This window comes from Herpailurus yagouaroundi, unplaced genomic scaffold, assembly GCF_014898765.1.
Source record: "Herpailurus yagouaroundi ecotype Mexico unplaced genomic scaffold, PumYag 142, whole genome shotgun sequence".
NCBI classification, from domain to species: domain Eukaryota; kingdom Metazoa; phylum Chordata; class Mammalia; order Carnivora; family Felidae; genus Herpailurus; species Herpailurus yagouaroundi.
This window is the reverse complement of record NW_024412397.1, coordinates 21,368,720-21,390,772: the sequence shown is the minus strand read 5'-3', so window position 1 is coordinate 21,390,772 and position 22,053 is coordinate 21,368,720. Positions and strand designations below refer to the sequence as shown.

Here is a 22,053-nt window from a genome sequence, read left to right as displayed (position 1 = left end):
CATACCCAATCATTAGCAAATCCTGTAAATTCTACATTCAAAACAGATCTAAAAACTGTCTGCTTCTCTCCACCACCACGTGTCTAGGCCATCATCATTTATCAACAGACTACTAGAATAACTACTTGCTCTCTACTTCCACTTTTGTCCGTTTCATTTCAAATTAACAGAAACTGGACTCAACAGTGGCCTACACTTAAGGGAGATGCCAGTAATCCCTTATAAGAACTTCAAGGCCTAGCAATGCTAATTTATCACCTATGATCTGCTCACTGCCCCTCTTCACTCCCAACTATATCCACTAGAAAGATACCAGAAGAAACTCCATGCCAACAAGTGCTTAATACACTGACGAAGAGGACACTAGCATCTTTGGGAAAGATTTTAGTTACTTTCTCTATAAGACCAGGAATAAAGAATGAGAGGTCTCTGTTTTCAGTGTGGATGGAGAGATTCTACAAAGAACCCAAGGGGCAGTTCTTACCATATAGTATGCTCTATCAGGAGCTGGTAATCAGAATGATCCTACCACAGGAGTCCTGAGGACATAAATAAGTCAGTCCACTACAGGACTACTTTCAATAACTGAAAAATCCCCAATTTCTTCAACAAAGTCCTAACTTGAGATAGAGCAAGTGAGTTGGTCCCTCATATCTTCTGCCAAGGCTTTGCTTCTTCTCTTGCTTCTCAACAGTGGTTATTAGCTTTGTCAGCTACATTTTCCTTTAGAATTTGATAAATAGACTCTCTCCTCACAAAAAAATGCATAACAGAAAATGCTGCACTTAGTTCAAAGGTTCCTGGAGGGCCTCCTGAAGCATGGACTCTTAGACTGGACACCTGCCTCTCTACTGGTTCTCTCTTGGCCACTTTTATCCATTAAAAGAAAAATAACAATAATGATAGTGTTCCTTGGTCATACATTCTCTTCTGAATATTTTCCTCTCCTCTACCTCTCATTCAATCTCCATAAAAGTAGTCTAAGCATTTTTATGGTTAGAGGGGTAAAAATATATACTGTACATACATGTTTGTAAATGCACAGAAGTTCTGGAAGGACACATGACAAAACAGCAGTTTCCTCTCAGGAAGAGGACTGCACATGAGAGGCTGTAGAGGGAGGGAGGCTTTTTTTATCGACTATCCTTTCACCCTGTGTACAAATTACCCAATCAAATAATAAATCAAAATTGTAAAACCTTTAAAACAGCAGGATACATTTTGCTTCTAATTTCTCATTTCCCAGAAACTTTCTGGCATTCTAAGAAAGACTTCTGGTCCCTCATAACTGGTCACCAGATGCCTTCTAACTTGGAAATCCAATGGATACTACAAAGTAAATTTTCTTTCCTAGGCTTTTATAACACAATTTCTTGATTCTCCTACTACTTTTCTGGAAGTTCCTTCTTACTCTCCATGAAACTAATTTATTCATTTATTCACTACCAATGGTGTGACAAGGTAATTTTCTTCTATTTGCCCCTTTGTTAGGCGATCCTAGTAAGTTATGACAAACCACAATGACAGGAGTTCTCAAAGCATGACCTGGGAGTTCCCGGGGCTGCACCAGATCCTTTCAGAAGTCCCAAGTAACAAAACTATTGCAACTCAGTCTTCCTCACCCCATCCCCAAACTTGATCTTCTTCCCCTATTCTTTATCGACCTCCACCCCAGTGACTCAAGCCAGAACTGTAGCATGCATCAATGGTTCTGTCTCTCTACAATCATCAGTACTTAAATGTACTTATATCTCTTGATTGACTCTAACACCTTTCCATACCTCCTGCTACAGCATTAGTTCAAGCCATCATTACTTTTCTAGACTACAACAGCCTAAACCACTATCCCTACTTCCAGTTTCATCTTTTCCCAAATTCATTCTCCCCCTGTACCCATTCTGTCCAGTACCCAATCTGATTCCCACCATCACCACCTGTTCACTTGTGCTTCTCAAACTGCAGATACTGCCCCCAAGATGTATTAGCTCTCTACAAGAATTTTTTGATTATTTTGTTGAGGATAAGTAAAACAAGCACATTCTAGATCATTTGGTTACATACCTAGGATACAGCCATACAGAATCCAAGGTCATGTTGATAAAATCACAAGCACACTACCATAAACCAACATAATTCATGAAAAATGAATAATGGCAAACTTACACAATTGATTCCACTCAAGACAATCTAATGTTGTTTATTTCCAAATTATCAAATTTGTGTGACTAGAGAAATGTGATGAAAGAACTGAGTCTTTCCAAGGTAAGCACACCCAGCCAACCTAAAAAGTAACTTGTTCTATACCATATTCACATTGTAAGCATTTTATAAAAATACATCATATGGCACATTCATGTTGGGGAACTTGGACTTTATTAGTTTTGTTGCTTTAATTTATACACATTTTAGTGTTAAGAGCTAGAACCACAGGAATTCAGTTTAATGTTCACACATCTGAAACACTGAAGTAAAAGGAATTTCTAGCAACAAAACCCAACTACTGGAGTTCCCAAAACATATTTTGTGCACAGAACCACTGTGCTCTTTTTATCCAATCCTAGTTTTTCCAATTACTTTTTTAAAGAAACTTACCCTTTCAAGAACTAAAAATCAGTTATTCAGTCTCACTAGCCATATTCCAACTACTCACTGGCCAGCCACATGTGGCTAGTGGCTACGACATTTCCATCATTACCTAACTGTAACTTCTCCCTTTGAGTAAGCATTGAGAAAGCTATTCCTCCCTTCAAACTCTGTTTTGATGACTTTCAAATCTTCGTTTAGTCTTTTTCTATTAACTTAATGGAGTACCTTCAGCAACCACTTGATAGCTCTACTTTATCAGCTAGAAAGACAGAACTAGTGACTGGAAAAAATTATGGTAGTACCAAATCAGTAAGGTACAATGTAATAGGGAATGGAAAAGATTTTCAGGGTAAGGTTAAGATTGTGATTGAGACAAGCAAGAATAGGTACTGCAAAAATAGTAGTAAATACAAAAGACAATGCCCACTCCACTGTACCCACTCATCCTAAAATGATTACCACTTTGCAAAGATCTTCAAAAGATATCTTCCCAACCATACCTGAAGTATTAGCACTCAGTAAACGCACTTTTGATATGGAAAATATATTAAGATCTCAGTATATAATCGGTCATTATGAACTGCAATTTAACCTGTTTCAAAGTTTATTTTGTTAATAACATTTCAAATTCTTTCAAGGGTTTTTAAAAACCTCAAAAACAACACAATTAATAACGTACTTCAGCCAAGTTTATAACTATACAGCAAAACTACCTAACATTCCTGTTTACTAATTTAAATTTCCCAGCATTCTCTATACCGTATTATTTTTTAAAAAGACGTAATACATTATTAGCCACAAATACACTTTCTGCTTTATAGAGATATTCAGTGTTGGCATGACTCCAAAAGAAAGCCTATTTTTAAAACTGCAAAAGTCAATTTTCTGAATGCTTAATTAAAAGAAAATCAGGTGCAAAAGTAAGACTGTGCCCTCCAAAATTCAAATAGAAACTTCAGAAAACAATGACAATGAAAGGTAGTTCCAAAATAATGTACGGCATATTAATTTATTCAATGTTTATGACCACTATAAACTTCCGGAATGAGGTGAATATTAAATCAAATAAACATGAAGCAAACATTTATTAAAAGTACCTACCGTGCGCTAGGCTTTGGACTACCTATACAAAAAAAAAGAAAAAGAAAAAGAAAGAAAAAGACAGTCCCTGCCCTCATGGAGCTCACAGTCTAGTTGAAGCAGACAAACAATCACAAATACAATGGCAAAGCACCAGGGAGGCATTATGGAAGAAGGGACTGGTCCTGCCTGATGAATGCAGGGGCGGGCTTCACAGAGGTGGAGACAATGGAGCTGGGCCTTGGATGAGCAGGAGTTCACCAGATGGAGGGGAAGGGGGGAAGCGCATTCCAAGCAGAGGAAACAGCACATGCGCAAGCAGAATCTCGAAAGCACATGCCATGGTGCAGGAGGATGAGCAGTCCAGCGCAGCTAGAGCATAAAGGTGCACACAAACTAAAGAGACGAATTAGTTTTTGGTTTTTAGTGAATCGTAACTATCAGGTATAAATCTTCATATTACACTTACTGTAGCTTAACTGTGATTCTGATAACAATAGGGCAGTTTGAAAATATTCCATTCATTTCACAAATATTTGAGCCCTTTTGACAGGTACCCAGCAATGTGGTTAGAGTTGTTTTTGTTTTTTTAAAGCAGTTTTAGAAAAATAAATCTTAATATTCCTCTGTACATTCAAGTGGCAAAATTAACCCAGAATAAAGGTTCTCTTAAGCTGAATCACAGAGCTTCACCTATACACACTACACTCACTTTCGGTAATCTGAGCTCCCTGTACTACCACTATCTTTTTTACCCTTAACACTTTTGTAACTATCAACCCAAAGTAACCCCACAATTAAGCAATAGAGAAAGCAATTTCAGCTTTCCCTTCCCATTCTGCCTATCTAAACATGGTACTTGACAATGCCCCTATGGACATCAATGCATGGTGACCAATGCAACAGATGAGGAAATAATGCACTCTGACCACCATACCAATTTTTGGAAATTAAACTATTATAAACAAACTATTCGCTGAATTCTGAATAAAGAGAGCTACGAAGCAGAGACCCATAGCCTTTCAGGAAAAGTAAAAAGGTACAGAGGAAGAGATCTTCGGTCAAAGAGTTTCCCACACTGGCCACCAAGCAACACTGTTCACCGAGGAAGCTTGGAGCTTAGGAGGGTGCGATGCGGAAAAGAAAGGAACTCACATGGGTCAAACACTTTATTAGGGTTTTCATATTAATTCCTATTTACTCCTCGCAGTAATGCTAAGGGAAAGAGTGCACTATCTTACTTTCACAAATGAGAAATCTGAGGCCATGAGAAGTTAAAAGAGTCACCCCATGACTGCCTGAGCTAATAAGTGGCAGAGCCTGCCTGGTTCCAAAGCCTGTCTCATTCTACACACCGCCTCGGGGTTCCTACAGTGAATGCTAGACTCCCAAGTGGCATGCGACTGACTGTAGCAGCAAGGTTATATATACCCTGGAAGAAAAGCCCTTGCTTTTCCCTCCACTATGTTCACAGTTAGTGTGAGACGATAGTGGTGGCAATACACATACATGTATCTCTGAAGTTTAGAGGAAGAAAAATTGTGACAAAATGGTTACGTAAGATTAGCCGCCCTTGGGGCGGGGGTGGGGAGGGAAGCTTTCTTAGCAAAGATATTGGATGCTGTAATGCAATTAAATTAGCATAATAACTCAAACTCTACTTGTTTAAATTCCTACACAATAAACCATCAAACAAGCATCTCAATAAAAATAAGAGCTAATGGAAAAAAATCCAATCATCCTATCCGGATGAGGATATTATTGCTACAAGTCCTTCTCCTCCTCATCATCAAAAGTCAAAATAAAAACTACCCTTTCTCAAATCCTAATCCCAAAAATTGATAGGTAAGCATAAACTGTGTGGTAAGGATACTTGCCACATTAAAATTTTGCCTCTCTTTGGGCAACAGCAACTATTTTAAGAAAAAAAAAAAATGAGACAATTAACATCAACACAGAAATCTTTTGTAAAAAGTCCCAATGGGCCAAAAATGTGATGTTTGAGAGATACTGAAATATTGTTTTCAACTGTGCACAATTTACTTATGCAAAGTACTGCCAACTACCATAAATTAATCAGATTTATAAGTCAAAATGCTTTGCCAGGGCAGGGTAGACTAAGACATTCAGACACAGCCAAAATTCTAGTGACATAATTACAATGTAAGATACTTTGTGGAAAGCTTTTGAAATAGGATACATATGCTCTAAGTAAATTAACCAACCTTATTTTGATTGAGAGGATCATTCCGCAGTCTCTGTTTGTTCTTCTGTAATTTACTAGGCATCATCTTTCCAGTTCTGAAGTCAAAACTGCTGAGGTCAACAGTATTTCCCAGGTACCTTGCCAACTGAGGTTTGCTTCTGAACTTCTTACCACTTGGACTAGAAGAAAGATAACATCAATTGTACAAAAGATAACAGTATTTAGATCTCCACACATCTTCTTTTCTCTCCCAATATGTTTATTTTTTTCAAAGAAATGGTAAAGTTTTAAAGGAACTTCACAACTTCCCTGTAAGAAGAGATAACGCTTCATCTAGTGTCACACTCCACTAGGTACACCGCTGGAGTAACATCTGCAGATGTTACTGCAGATTATCCCACTGGTCACTCACTCCAGAGCCACTGTCAGAATCCGGGTACAAACTGCATGCAGAGCACAATACACATGCTGCAAAGGTCTTCAACATTACAAACTACTTCCAAACTGACTTTTGAAATGCTTTTTCTTGTAAGTATTACATATACACAATGTCAGCAGTAATCAGAACTTCCGAACACATTCTTCTGAAGTCAACAATCCTTGTTAAAAACACACATACAAAAAAACAAACAAACAAAAAAGCAGAAAACACTTGGAATCCATACACTCTTTGGGCTACCCATTTGAACTCACAACATTAAAATAGAAAAAAAATATATTGAATTCTGATAGTATTTAAATGCTCCCTAAAAGGAGGAAACTGAGGCAAGCATTTGCAAATGGTGTGAACATCGTTGACATGAACTTTTTTACCCAAACTCCTACCTCGGAGAAGCTTATCAAGAATAACTTCTCAGGTCGCCTGGGTGGCTCACTCGGTTAAGCATCCAACTCTTGATTTTGGCTCAGGTCATGATCTCACAGTTCACGAGTTCAAGCCTCACATAGGGCTCGCACTGTCAGCACAGAGCCCGTTTGGGATTCTCTCTCTCCTTCTACCCCGCCCGCCCTCTCTCTCTCTCTCAAAATAAACCAAAAAAAAAAAAAAAAAAAAAAAAAAAAAAAGGATAACTTCTCCTAAGAAAATATTATCAAAGCTGGAAAATTATAAAAGTGCCAAAATTATATAGAAAGCTAAACTAAACTAGTGTTTCCTAAAAAAGTTTTTTGCTGCGTGGCATTGATCTAGAAGAAAAATTTTATAGGAAAAATGCTCCAGTTTTACCTAATAAATTTTCTGAGCCAAACATGCTAAAATCAACTATTAAAGTCAGCATAGATAGGTTACCAGAAGAGAACTGTAAGAATTCTAAATTATTTCTCAAAAAAAGCCAACATGTCCTATTTAGAACTTAACCTTGCACTAACAGACCACAATAAAAGAAAAATAATTGAAAAGGAAAACAAAAGGGAATTTTGCGTGGGAAACCAAGCTACAAAATACTGCCCTGGAAGAGCAAAACTTTTCTCTGGGTCAAATCCAAACCAGCACGCCGCACTTTGTCACAAATTCTGTGTCACCACTCACTTCAAGACAAATGAAGATCATATCGGCATTTTTTTTCCGACAATCACAGAATTCAAGTATTCTTGAAACACAATTCAAGTTATAAAATTCAGCCTACAGATGGAGGTAACAACCAGTAACAACTAGGACATAACGGAGTAGAACAAACTCAGACAACAACTAGAACACAGGAGAGGAAAGAATACAGGATTACGCAGAAGTAAACCTCCACTCTCATTCTAACCAGATTTCCAAATATGCTCAGTATGACAAACAAACCGCACATAATCCTCAAGATGGTTCAAAACTTGAGCCATCTCTGCCCACCACAAACTTGCACCCCAAACCCCATCTCATGTCGTCCTCTGTTGTGGCCCCACTGCCGTCCACCCAGCGCCTAATCCACCAAACTAGAAAGCCACTTGAAGATGCTTCAGTGCCCCACCCCTCAGCCACACATCTGACACCAAGTGCTAAATGTTCAGGCTCCTCAATGCTGACAAAAATAGCTTCATCTCCCCAGGAACACATCAAAGACCTTCCATTTGTTTATAGTTATTTTCAAAAGTCCGTTTCTCCACCAGCCTTGGTACCCCACGTTCCAAACTCAGTGTCACCAGAAATACGCCATGAACCTTTGACTTTTAGCCATGTCTTTCCAGATGGAAGCATGAACATAGGCAATATCCTGCCTGTCGTAAGATTATTAAAGCCTCCAAGCCCAAGTAAAATGTCACCTCTTCTGTGAAGCTGTGATTCTCCAAACCCAGTTAGAAATAAATCTACTATATCTCTGCAATTCTACTTCATTACAAAAATCTCTACGTATTTCCTTGATGATTCAAACAACCAGAAATTGCAATGCCACTTTTTAAAACTCTCAAACATGAATTAACATATATGAACACTGAACAAAGTAACTTTCTCACAACAAAATACTTTATCAGTTGAATGGTAAAGAACATAAGTTTCATTTGCAGACACAATAAAATGGTAAGTTCTATACTTATGTAAGTTATATTGCACGGACTCTTAAAATCGAACCAGAAAATATTTTCATGATTAATCTATTACACTACATAAGAAATAAAGAATTAAAGACCCAAATTAATTTGAAAACTTGGTAAAGATTATTCCATTATGTCACTTATACAACTACAATGAAGATTAAGCTAGAATAGCCATTTAGTCCTTATAATCAGAAATTCCAGTTACGGTCAACAAGATTCTGATAACCTATTTGATATACCTCAAATATGAATAAAAACCTCTCTACAAAATGATAGTTCTCAATCAGACTTCCATCTAATAAGACATCTTATTAGTGCAATAAAAGCTGAGCTTAAAGTGGACTTAGTTTCAACAGACTAATGCTCCAGAAAATGAAAATACTAAGGTAGTAAGGTAGTAACTATCTTACCAATAAGATAAGCACTATTATTTTTAAGGATACAGCTTACAAACAGAAAATCATTTTTTAAGAAATCAATTTACTAAATTCACAAATTAGCCCTGCAATGAGTAGTTTCTTATGAAACGGTGGAAATGCCAGCTATCTACTGCAGTTGAACACATACTAGAGCGTCAGTATAACATCACTCTAGAACAAAACTCATTAGAAATCAGTTTTAGACACTGCTCCCCAAATTAAGGAAATCTAACTACGTAAGAACTCAATTAATGTGACTGCATAGCTTATAATCTAGATTAGCAATTTAATATGGTTTAAATAGTTCCTATGTCTACTGATTTTAAAAATCAAATGGAAACTGTGAGAAAGGCCTGACATATTCCACCGATAAACTAAATTAGCAATGAAGAAAGTGGAAATCAAGTCTTAGCTATGAACATATCCCAAAAAAGGTAGACTATTAACTGGTACTCTGTCGGTTATTCATACAAATCACTATCCCCAGTCATAAAGACGGAATTCTATGCGGCATCTACGCGGGATAGCTACAAGTACTGGTCATACACGCGGCTGCCTTCAGAACAGTGGTACAAGCCGTTCTCTGTAACTGCTATAGCTTGTGCTTATTAGTGTTTTAGGGAAGTCAACCTGGCTGCCCCAGGAGATTATAAACCAGGGACCTTCCTCTGCACAAGATGAAGGCTAGCATATAGAAAGGCAAAGGCCAAGGGAATGGTTAAGTAAGAATTCTTCCCATCAGGTAGAGAAATATGTGGATAGCACCGACATGACCCTGAAAGTGGTAGAGGAAATAATGCTAGATGAACAAAAAAACTACCAGAATGACTAAGTCATCATCGGTCTGCCCTCTAAGATGGCTGCAGTAAGTAGGTCGCAATCTCACACACCAGGGATTAGCATGACTAAGCTTTTATTCTAAAAGCAGCAAACTATAACCTAGGAACATTCTAGTAGACTAGTGAAGGATATTAGTCATTTTCAGCTTTCTCTAACCAAAGCGATTACTTCTAATCCCAGTAATGAAATACTAATATTTCACTTTCAACCACACAAAAAAATTCCCTACCAACTGTCCCCTAGATATGCCCACCCAGAACCAACTTGTGGTCTCACCTTTAACTTCTCCTACCCTCCAAATACCCTAAATAATGATTAAATGAAAATCAAAGATGTGAGAGTTTTTAATTTCAGATGAGGACATTTCATCTATGCCTTTGCTAGCTTTCATTTTAATTAAACTGTTTAAAGCACCTACGTGTAACACCGCCTTAGAGGTTTCTAACTACAGATTATCAAAAAGAAACAAATTTTATTAGCATCTGACTTTCCACTCTAAAAAAATTTCATTGAGATAACAGAAACTACTTTAATTCTGGTCACCTTAGTTTAGTGGTATTCCCATTTTATCGCTCTGTATACTCACCTGTGATCATCATTCCCTGAGCTACCTGACGACAGCACACCCTGCCAGTCTCCACAGAAAAAGCAACTCTTCTGAAGACCTGCTCCTGGCCTGTGCAACTGCACCCTGAAAACACTCCTCTGGTGGAGCAGAACATATGTTTTCATGTTACTTTGGTAGCATGGATCATCATGATGTTCAGTCGAACAGGATGAGGAGCCCAGAGTCTGAGCAAACACCAGTATACCTCCGAACCAGTTTCTAACAGGATGAACTGTGGAGGTGGCAGTAATCAGAGCACAATAAGGAGAGCTGGCCTATGAGCGACAAGGAGCACTGTGGACAGCAGATGGTCAGCTACACGGCTGAAGAGCATGTTCAGGAGGAGGGCAGCACTCTCCAACAGTACTTTGTGAGGCATGAGAAAAACCTCCATACTAAAAATTCCCTAAGCTACAGCCCTGGAAAAGTTTGAGATCAAAAAAACATCAACTTTCTTTGTTTTATACCTCTTTAAATGTTAAAGCTTATTTGTTAGTTACAGAGTAAGTACCGAAAGAAAAAGACTTCTCTGACTTTAACAACTGTCTCCACAAGTCAAATTTTGGTTGAGACTAAGATCTGAAATCAAAATTATCTTGTACTTCGGTACAAAATATATAATCAGAAAACTGTCAAATCAATTAATTCAAATAACGTATACCATTGTTTCAAAGCTGTATGACATACACACAGAGAAATCTACCTACAAGTCAGCTCCCAACCCCCCTTTTTTGGTTCCTTTCCTCCCACCTTTACATGCGGGCCTTTCCTAAAGTGAACCATCTTCAGCCCTCGTCTGCAGTTTGTCCCCAGTACATTTTATCTACTTGTCTTGTCTTGTCTTACTTATGTCTCCCATCATCAGGTACTACTAAATCCAGTTCCTTTCTTTGAATCTATCCTTCCTTTCCATTGCCATTGCCCAAATCAAGTCTTTATCACCTTGGGTCTGAATCACCAGGACAGGCTAACTGACTTTCTACTTGCTGGTCTCTGCATTCTAAACTACCCAAATTACTCTTCCTAAACACCACTCTGACCATAGTTTCAGCTGAAAAGCCTTCAATGACTTTAACCCATTAGCAAAAGGATACCAAATATCTTAGCTCTGCATTTAAGATCCTTTTTCATCTAACCTCCTCTGAACCTGTCAACCCTACTTTCCACTCCTCTTACTCAATGACCTCTGTCTGCTCCAACCATGTTAGTTTATTCACTGTTCGAAACAGGCTGAATGGTTCCCTCTTAGGCCTTTTGCAAATCATACCTGTTACCCAATCCATAATGCAGGACTCCAACCCCGATCCTCAAGGGCCCAGAAATACCAATCCACATTATATCTCTTCCATAAAAAGCCTTCCTTCCCAGAATGAAGCAGTGGAAGGTTTCTTTCCTCTGAACCATATAGCAATTACTGCCAGTATCAGGTAAATAATCACAAACTGCCTGTTGGCATCTCTTGTATTCTGGCTTTGAAATACTGAGTTCTACATGGTTATAAAACTTCTACAAGTTTAAATCTTATCTTCACAAGCAGCATACTCAAGTAGTTATTTATGAATGAAATGATATGATGTGAGATTTGCTTCCAAATAATAAGGTTGAGTCAAGGTAGTACATTGGGGGATGGAAGAAATAAAATTAACAACTGCTGAATTGAGTACTTGGTAGTTTTTTTATATGATCCTACTTTTACATATATGTTTGAAAATTTCTATAATAAAATGCTTAAAACAAACATTAAAGTATACAAGCTGAATATATCCCCTGAAAATTTCAAAGTAATTTTTTAAAAATATGAAGTTTGGGCAAGTAAATGTGAGCATTAAAGAACTTCCTTAGCAGTTGAGGGACAGGTAGAGAATTATTTTTAAAGTATCATTAAGGGAAAAAAATTATTTACAGTTTGGCTGCTGGTAAAATGTGACAACATTGCACCTTTTCCCTTGGCATGAATGTTTAAGGAATCACCAACGCAATCTTAAGTGGTACAAAAGACCGTAAGTATAATTTGAATTCTGTACCAATCATTCTCATTCCATAAACTAGCATTTATGTAACAAACAACATGCAAACAGTATATTACTGATAGCAAATTCTATTATGTCTATATCAAAGCTAGAAAAAAATAAAAGCCAGGGTGATCCACTACCTAATCTCATCCCACTGCCTAAAGGTGAGAAAGAAAAAAGGAAAAAACACTGGTTATTTTGGTTGAATTGAGGACTGGACACTGTTATGGAAATGTCAGAAATTAAATACATCTGGGAATTATTTCAAAATATAATGGGAAAAGGGAGTTGAATATTGATGAAACAAGCTTGGCCAGGAGTTCATAATTATTAAAACTGGTTGATGAGCCCATAGGAGCTTCATTACACTTTTCTAACAATTTTTGCTCTTGCACATTTGAATTTTTCCATAATAAAAAATTAGATAAGTATACCCCCCCCAAAAAAAAGACTATATTTTGAAGAAAGAGGTAGGGGGCCTCTAGAATAGGCCTTTTTAAAGAAACGCATACATCACAGCATACATGTTAAAAATAATTTTAAGACATTCATCCTTGCTTTAATCTATGGATTCTTCCAGTGTAAAAAGAACTATAAAAGAATGTACACACAGGGGTGCCTGAGTGGCTCAGTCAGTTGAGCGTCCAACTTCAGCTCAGGTCATGATCTCATGGTTCATGAGTTTGAGCCCTGTCTAGGGCTCTGTGCTGACAGCTCAGAGCCTGGAGCCTGCTTCAGATTCTGTGTCTCCCTCTCTGCCCCTTCCCTGCTCATGCGCTTGCTCACGCTCTCTCTCGCTCTCTCGCTCTCGCTCTCTCTCAAAAATAAGTAAACATTAAAAACAAATTTTTAAAAAGAACATATACACCTATATACACAGAGAATGGAAGGCAATATGTCAAAATATTAACACTGATTCTCTTTAGGACTACAAAGCTGATTGTCATTGCTCTCTCTACACTCCTGTATTTTCCCAATTTCCACACTGAGCATGGGTCACTCTTCTAATCAGGGGAAAAAATAAAATATTTTTAAAAACCCTGAGGAACATGCCCTAATCACATTTCAAAATTAAAATACTGTAAATCTCCACATGATTAACAACTGTTTACATTAGTTAATTAAGCGAAGGGAAAGAAACTACCATTTTATTGATCTGCTGACCATCTACTACATGCCAAATGCCTTACACGTACTTTCATTTAACCTAAAAAAATCCCACGAGGTAAACTTCTTACCTTTGATTTACAGTTGAGGGATCAGAGGCTTATATTATGGAAGCTTATAAATCTGCCCAAGTTAAAATAGTAAAGCAAGATGCAAGACTCAAGTCCCAATTTTCTGACTCAGAAGTTTCCATTCTTATTCTAAACCAGTGCAACACAAGTGTGGTCTACAGACAGACTTACTGGTCTTCAAATAAGTACAGAAGGGGAGAGAAAGCAGGAACGGACTAGTAAGTTTATGACTGTAGGATCTAAGAGTATAAAGTTGCAACATGTATCCTGTATAACCACTTTTACATTATATTTATTTTTTATCATAAACTACTTCCTACCAGATACTATAACAAATAACTTTACAGTTATGGCACAAAGAAATAATATATTAGTTAACAGTAGATAGAAATATGTTATCCTCCCCAGATGATACAAAAGCAATTTTTGATGGTAGATGTTTAAAGCAAAGGATAAAAGGATTTTTTAATATGAAAACTGTAATCAAAAGTCCTACTACAGATTCCTTCAGGTCTAAAAATCTGTATGGAATACACACACAAACACTAAACACACACAAGTCTAAAGAAAAATAAGAACATTTACTTCAGCTATTCACTATCTGCATACCTGGTATGGTACAAGACAGGATGCTGGCTATAGCAGGAGACACAAGACCACCTCTATAATGCAGGCCTATTTACAGCCAACACTAACCAGTTTTTTAGGTCATTTAATAGAAATGTATTAACTATTTGCTTCATTCAACAAGCAATTCTTAAGAGCTTTCCGTATAGCAGGGACTATGGTGGATACTGGAGATTCAAGAATGAATCAGACTCAGCCACTCACCTTGAGGAGGTTCAGAATCTGGTGTTCGAGACTGCCAATGATTACAGCACATGTGGTAAAGGTTAACAGAATTATGCTCAAAATGCCATAGGACTTGCCCGTTTCCACTACAGGACTCTGGGAAAGGCTTTTTTAAAGAGAGGCACACATCACTGCATACATGTTGAAAATAATTTTATAACATTCACACTTTCTTTCATCTATGAATTCGTCCAGCATAAAAAGAACACCAAGATATATTTCAAAAATCTTCTTCCACATGTTTGTAAATAACTCATAATCATTCCTGATTGAATGATTGAACAAAGTGTTCAATTTCAAAATTTAAATTTGAGTATTTACCATTATTTACATTCAACTTATGTAATCAAGTTCCCAAACAAGTTTGAATTTATAAGACAAGGCAAAAATCATAAGATCCATAGATATTACTAAAATTTCACTCTATTCCATACTTTTATTCTTCCTTATGAAGTTTTAGTTTTTAGAAGTTCTGATAAAGTTAAGCAAAACTTCATTTTACAATTTGCCTCGTCATTTCTTAGTGGAAATGGCAAATAGCCATAACAGACCAATAAACAAGGACTGCAAAGGGTATTAATACCCCAAGTCAAAAAGTAAACCCATGAAATAAGAGCTGGTGATTTATTTCTAATTCATCACACAGGTCTGAAAAGACCTCAAACACAGGAAAAAAATTATGAATTTCTATTAGTCCCACTATGAAATCTAACACACACACACACACACACACACACACAAAAGTATCACTTCCTTTGAAAATCACCAGCTTCTGCTCAATTAATTAAAACTGCACTAAAAAATAAAAATAAAACTGCACTATGAAGATTAAATTATGACTCTATATCTCACAAATGAAATTCTAAAGCAATTTGAAAAAAATTATCAATTTCTGTTGGACACTATTTCTAGAATACATGTGTATCAGTTCCTTTCGAGCTATGTATTTCCTCTACTACAGGTATTGTGGGTGTTTTGGCAGGTGAGACTTTGCATATCAGATTTGAAAAATCAGATGTAGGACAGCTGGCAATGTTGTACCCTAACAAAAATTCCCCTAGCACAGCACAGAAAGCTGGGATGGTACGACTGAGAGCATTATCGGAGCACAATTTCCACCACAGCCATGTGTCTTTTATTTCCAGATCCAGGCTTCAATCAGTCTATTTCAAGAGAAAAGGCTAAAAGCAAGTCAAACTTGCAATTATGCAATAAGCACTTAGTAATAAACCTTGCATTTCATTCCTTTCTCCAACTAAAGAGATTTTTTTGATTGGTCTGCAGCGCACATTTCAATCGTACCTCAACTGAAAGAAGCACACGAGCTTTTTGGAGGAAACACATAAAACTATCTCGAGCTACATTTAGACTGCAAGTTACAATTTGATTTCTTCTAGTTTTTTTCATTGTTTATTTATTTATTTATTTTGAGAGAGAGACAAACAGAGGATACCAGGAAGGCTCCGTGCTGTCAGCACAGAGCCCTGATGTGGGACAGATCCCACGAACCATGAGATCATGACCTGAGCCAAAATCAAGTTAAGTCGGATGCTTAACTGACTGAGCCACCCAGGCACCCCTGATTTCTTCTAATTTAAGTAAAAGCTTTTAAAACGAAGATGACCTATAGCTTGCTCCGTAGGGAACACACTGCCTATCTGAATATCTGAGAAACAACATGGTCAATCCTAAATTAAACATATATCAAAAGAGCAAGCAAGAAAGAAGGGGGAAACATTTCTGAACCAAATGATCACTTCTACTACCCAGAATAAAACTCCTTTAATTATGTTAATTTACCACAATTTTTCAATTTCTTTTCTCTCCATTACACAGAGCTGGAAGATCATCTTTTGGTACAATGGCTTCACTACCAAACAGGATTTAAAACTTACCCTTTGTCAAAAAAAAAAATAAAATAACATTTACCCTTTGTCGACTTAAAGGTGCAAATATAATAGTAACTAACTACATTGTTTTAGCAGCCCACCCAGCTCCATACAGCAGATTAAGTATGAGATGGTTCAATATTTGAGAATTACAAGTAAGGATTTTCTATGGGAGGCAGCAGAGCAGGGTGGTTAAAAGTTCTGGGGTTAAATCCCCTGCATCAGGATTCTAACTCTGCCCTTACCAGCAGTACAACCTTGAGCATATTACTTAACTTCCCTGTCCCAAGTCCGCATGTGTAAAATGCAGATAATTGTACCTACAGCTAACAGGGTTATAAAGGCCCAATAAGATAATACATGTAATGCATTTAGCAAAATAATACTAATAGCTACCAAAACTATGAGAGCTGTGACATAGAACACAAATAAAATTAAGACACACAACACCCTATACTTAATAAAAAACAAACCTACAGACTCGATGAGATTCATATGTTGATTTCTCACTTGAGTCTCTGCACTATGAGCATTTTCACTATATCTCTAAACTACTTTCTATCCTTCTATAATATCCTCAACACTAAAGATGAAAAGAAGAAACTGGAAAATGCTTGGACTTAATAAAATACCCCAACCAATTTCATCCCAGCACACCACCAGGTAATATAAAGCAAATAGCTAAGAAAGTCATTTAAGACTTGTTTCATAAAATTTTAAGCATCACATCAATTGGTAAACGCCTATTTAGTATCTAGGTGTACCTAGGGGGAAAGAAGACAGTTATGTGAGAGCGCCACAGGTTCTATGGAAATGAACATACGAGTAATAAAGGAGACACCAGGTTTAACCACATGGGGAAGGCCAGAAAGAAGATATTAGGTAGGGGAAAAGCCAATCAATCTAGTGAAAGCCAAAGAGACTTAAATATTTAAGAACTATAACAATGGGGGCGCTGGGGTGGCTCAGTTGGTTGAGCGTCCGACTTCGGCTCAGGTCATGATCTCACGGTTTGTGGGTTTGAGCCCCTCGTCAGACTCTGTGCTGATAGCTCAGAACCTGGAGCCTGCTTCTGATTCTGTCTCCCTCTCTCTGCCCCTCCCCCGCTCACGCTCTGTGTCTCTCTCAAAAATAAATAAAATTAAAAAAAAAAAAACTGTAACAATGGATCTCTCCCCTGGTCCATCAAGTTTTTTCCAACAAAGACTACATGGCAGAGCTGTTTTTTGTTTGCTTTTTTTTTTTTTTTTAATAAAAAGTCAGAGAGAGAGAGAAGGAAAGATCTGACTGAACTCTGACATGCTCGATGATCCAGAACTCATGCCCTCAAAGCATCCTACCAGCCTTCAGTAACAAGTCAGATATACCTATACATTTTTTTAAACCTATTTGTATCTTCAGCCCATACAACTGGAGTTATTTAATGAATCATTTTCCCTAATTAGTCCTTAAACATATCTATGTATTTATTTTAGTGTACTGAAATTGAATCCTTGTATCACCCTAAGTACAGGTAAAATCATATATGCACTTTACAAACAGACAAACCACAGGACCAGGAAGTGTAAGTGACAGGCTCAAGGTTGCACCAAATGGTAAGGGCAGAGTTAGAACACCAACTCCGGACCTCTTTACCCTGTGCTCTGCTGCCTTCCCTAGAGACTTCTACTTTTATCATATCACTCATGATTTTATAGACCTGAGTCCTCCTCTTTCCAGATCAAAGTGAAATAAATTCAGTCTCTCTTCTTGCACCTGCTCCCTATTATTATTTTAATTGTTCTCTAGTGCCACTGTATCCTTTTTTCAGAGAAGTGATCAGGTACAAATGCAACATAATTGTGATACAAGAATCAAAAATATTTACTATTTTGTTCCCAATATCCAACCACATGGTATTTTATGGCAGAAGCTGTAACAGTTTACGTCCACTCCCAAGTCTTTAACTGAAATTATAACCAAAAGTCTAAAAGCTAACAAGTTTAGACTAGATAAAAATGGCATGAGTTGGCTACTAAAAAGGGTCCTATGCAGAAGAAAATAATGTCAAAAATATCAGTCAGCAAGCGCAGGGAGCCAAAAACTAGAAATAACAGGAGCCAAGTAGACCAGTGAGAAAATTATTGTTCACATAATGGGTTCATATGATGGCAACAAACTTTTCAGAAACTATTACCAATAGATCCAGCTCTTTATCTAACCACACCTTTTTGTAAAAACACACTTTGTATGATAATGTATGAACTGCCACACACTATCAGTAATCCTGACAGAAGGCATAATTATATTGCTTAACTGGCAACTCAAGGCACGCCTTCCTGTTAGAACTCGGCAGTCTCGGGAACAACCAAAACACCATTCTACCAAAATTTGAGGCTTTCTCGATGAGCTTAATTTCAGCCCAATTAATAAGTGTAAGCCACACCCTATGTTAACAGGCACAGGTTGTTTAAATTCATCTCCCCAAAGGCAGGCTAATTCAGGAGTTAGCATTATTAGAACGTACATGAACAAATGGGTGCAGGTGTTCACACTACCAATGGGAGCATTAACTCTTAACCCACCTATTAACACAGATGGCTGGTGTTTTGTGAGCTACTGGTTTTTAACAGGTGGGGTACATGTGGGGATGCTAATATGCAAAGCTGTGACACTTTGATAGAAAAAGAATGTGTTCACCTTCAGTATGAGTAGGTGCCCTCCATCATTTATCACTGAAAGCGGAAGTCACAGAGTAACTGCTCTGTTACAAAAACCACATCATGCTACCTGTTTCCTACTGCCTCAGAATATAACCTCTCAGCAGGGAATCAAGACTGACTGTTACAATCCTGCCAAATAACTAACATTTTGTAGGTAGTCAATAAACAATTAGATAACATTCCTTCCAACCTTTAACTAAACACATGTGGCACAAATCTGTTCAATGTGTCTTTTCATTTCGTATAAAGTAAAAAGCAAATCATGCTGCACCGTCTAATAAAAAGACTTCAATTTTAGAAAGTAATTATCACTATACTGGTTTCATGATTTGTCATAAGATGAATTTGTTTGGAGGGGCAGCCGGGTGGCTCAGTCGGTTAAGCATCCGACTTCGGCTCGGATCACGATCTCACGGTTCATGAGTTCAAGCCCCACATCAGGCTCTCTGCTGTCAGCACAGAGCCTGCTTCAGATCCTGTCACCCTCTCTCTGCCCCTCCCCCACTGGCACGCACATGCTCTCACTCTCCTCTCTCTCACAGAATAAACTTCAAAAAAAACAAGATGAATTTGTTTGGAAAATTCATCTTAAATTGATTAGATCAGTTTTTCTGCCATAAAATATTTACTGAGTTTGTATGAAAAAGTTAACATTGAAAAATTTACAACACATTTAAAAAAATACTACGACCACAAATCAAAATGAGCACTACAGCAATCTGCGTTCTTGAAATAACTTTTCCAGCTACTGCAAGGAAAACAACAAAAAAACTCCTTGCAATAACCCAAAGTTAGTTTGAACAAATACGTCATCCCAAAACCAAACAAACTGTATCCCAGGAGTAATGCCATAGAGAGTGAAATTCAAAGTTTAAGATGCTCTACTGAGAATAGACTAGTCACCTATCCCTCAAGGAGTTCAATCGCAGACACAGAATATTCTTGTAAAATGTAACTGGCTACAAGACATCAACACATAGTTCACCTAAAGAAGGTAGCATACTACCTGCTTAGAAAGAAAACAAAAGTTGTTAATGGAAGAGTATGCAAGAGTGAACAACTGTGACTAGCACTAAATGAAACCAGTGAACTTGAGAGGAGTTACTGTTCCACAATAACCTTTTGTAAAATTTTTTAATGTTTATTTATCCTTGAGCGATGGAGAGAGACAGAGCGCGAGCAGGGGAGGGGCAGAGAGAGACAAAATTGGAAGCAGGCTTCAGGCTCTGAGCTGTCAGCACAGAGCCCAATGCAGGGCTCGAACCCATGGACCAGAAGATCATGACCTGAGCCAAAGCAGTACATCCAACCGACTGAGCCACCAAGATGCCCCACCACAATAACCTTTTTAATATTACTGAAGTAAATTTAATATTTAATGATGGGGAAATACAAGATTATCACATCTGAATGTTTAAAAAAAGCTTGCCATTTTATTATTTAAGATTTCAAAATGCGTGGTCTCAGACCAAGTGACAAAATAAGTTCTCATGCAACGCCACTTTCATTTTTTACTTGAACAGGTGAAACAAATTGAAACGATTTTTCCATATATTTGAGCAGCCATCAGGAATATGGTCATATTTACATGTTATACCACTGATGATCACATCGTGTGTACACAAATGTATTTTTAACCTCTCAAGTCTATTTAAGAGTACTCTCAATTCATAAACACTGGAGAGAGAGAGATAGAAAAAGAGAGAGACTGCGCACGCGTGTGTATATTCCTCCCTCCCCAACCAGGGGCAATGTATTAACCTACTTGATGAAAGTAAATCCTCCATAACATTATTTCAATGGCTAAATGGCTGACGACAATTGACTCCAACACCCAAATATATTCCCTGAAAAATGAGTCAATCAGCCCACAAAACGGCCCTCCACACCAGTGAATATGTTTATATTCTCTTCTATAAATGGGATGGTTTATTTTTATAAGCAAATTTGTTGATAAGAAAATTCCAGTGATTATCAACAGCCACAGGCACTCTCCTGAGCTTACTGGATCATCCAAAGAAATGGCATGCACAGCAGAACCACAGAATTGCAAGAGCACATCAGGGCAGAAACCTGAATCACTCAGACCAAGATTTCTCAACCTGATTTCTCAAACTGGTGACATTTTGGGTCAGATAATTCTTTGTTGTGGGGACCATTCTGTGCATTACAGAATATCCTGCAGCATCCCTGGTCTCTACCCACTACATGCCAACAGCACACCCTTCCAAGGTATGACCACCAAAAATGTCCCCAGACATTGCCAAACATCCCCTGGGGGACAAATTTTGGCTTCAGAGTCTAACAACATATTACAGTGTTTCAGTTTTCAAAAGTGACTAAGTTCTGCAACACCATGAGAGTTCCAAGAAACTTCAGGCATTCCAAGTGGCTACTTTATACCAAACTTTCCTGGATCTTACAAAGTAACTGAAGCCTTATTACTGTAGATAGCTAATTCTTCCACATGTGCATGATTAAACACTCTTGTGATGATGAATCTGGGAAAGGCTGGGACAGGAGCCAACAGTGACTGGGTTTTATAGTTTCGATGAATTACACCTTCTTTTAACCCTTCTATGGACTAACCATCCTTGCCAGAGAACCTTTTTTTTTTCCCACAAACCATTTTCCCCAACACTGTCAACCTAAGACGCCCTCCTCTGGACTCTCACCATTCAGATACTGTGCCTGACCTGTCACTGTACTGGGGTCAACTCTCACCCAAGGGCTCAGGGACCTTCCACTACCAGGCCAGCCTGTCTGTGCCAGTGCCCTCGGGCCCTGCTCTCATATTGACATCCCATGCCCAGGTCAGCTGTTGACCCTTGACCCCGGCCTGACCCCGCTGCCCCCACCCCGCCCCCAGGGCGGTACCTGAAGTAGTAGACATCGCTCTTGCCGGCACTGAGCCCAGATTTTCGGATCACTTCCTCCTTCTTCCATCCGGGGGGGAGGGCCGGGCAGTCCATCCTCTTCCCGCTCTCCGTGGCCCGGGGTCCCCTGGGCCCCGGCCCCGCGCTCCCCGACGGGAAAGGGACCGGCTCCCGCCGGGGGGCGCCGCCGCCACCGCTGCCGCCGCCGCAGCCGCCGCCGTCGCCGCCA

General features: G+C 38.3%; 1 protein-coding gene across 1 annotated transcript in view; it reads right to left on the bottom strand.

The window, feature by feature from the left end:
* The window catches only part of MBD2 (methyl-CpG binding domain protein 2), a 66,757-nt gene that overhangs the window by 44,014 nt on the left and 690 nt on the right, over positions 1-22,053 (bottom strand). Inside the window, exons 2-3 of the mRNA XM_040478487.1 lie at positions 21,826-22,053; positions 5,892-6,051 (exon numbers count right to left, since the gene is read on the bottom strand). Coding sequence (XP_040334421.1) covers positions 5,892-6,051; positions 21,826-22,053 — 388 coding nt within the window. The remainder of the gene's footprint in view (positions 1-5,891; positions 6,052-21,825) is intronic.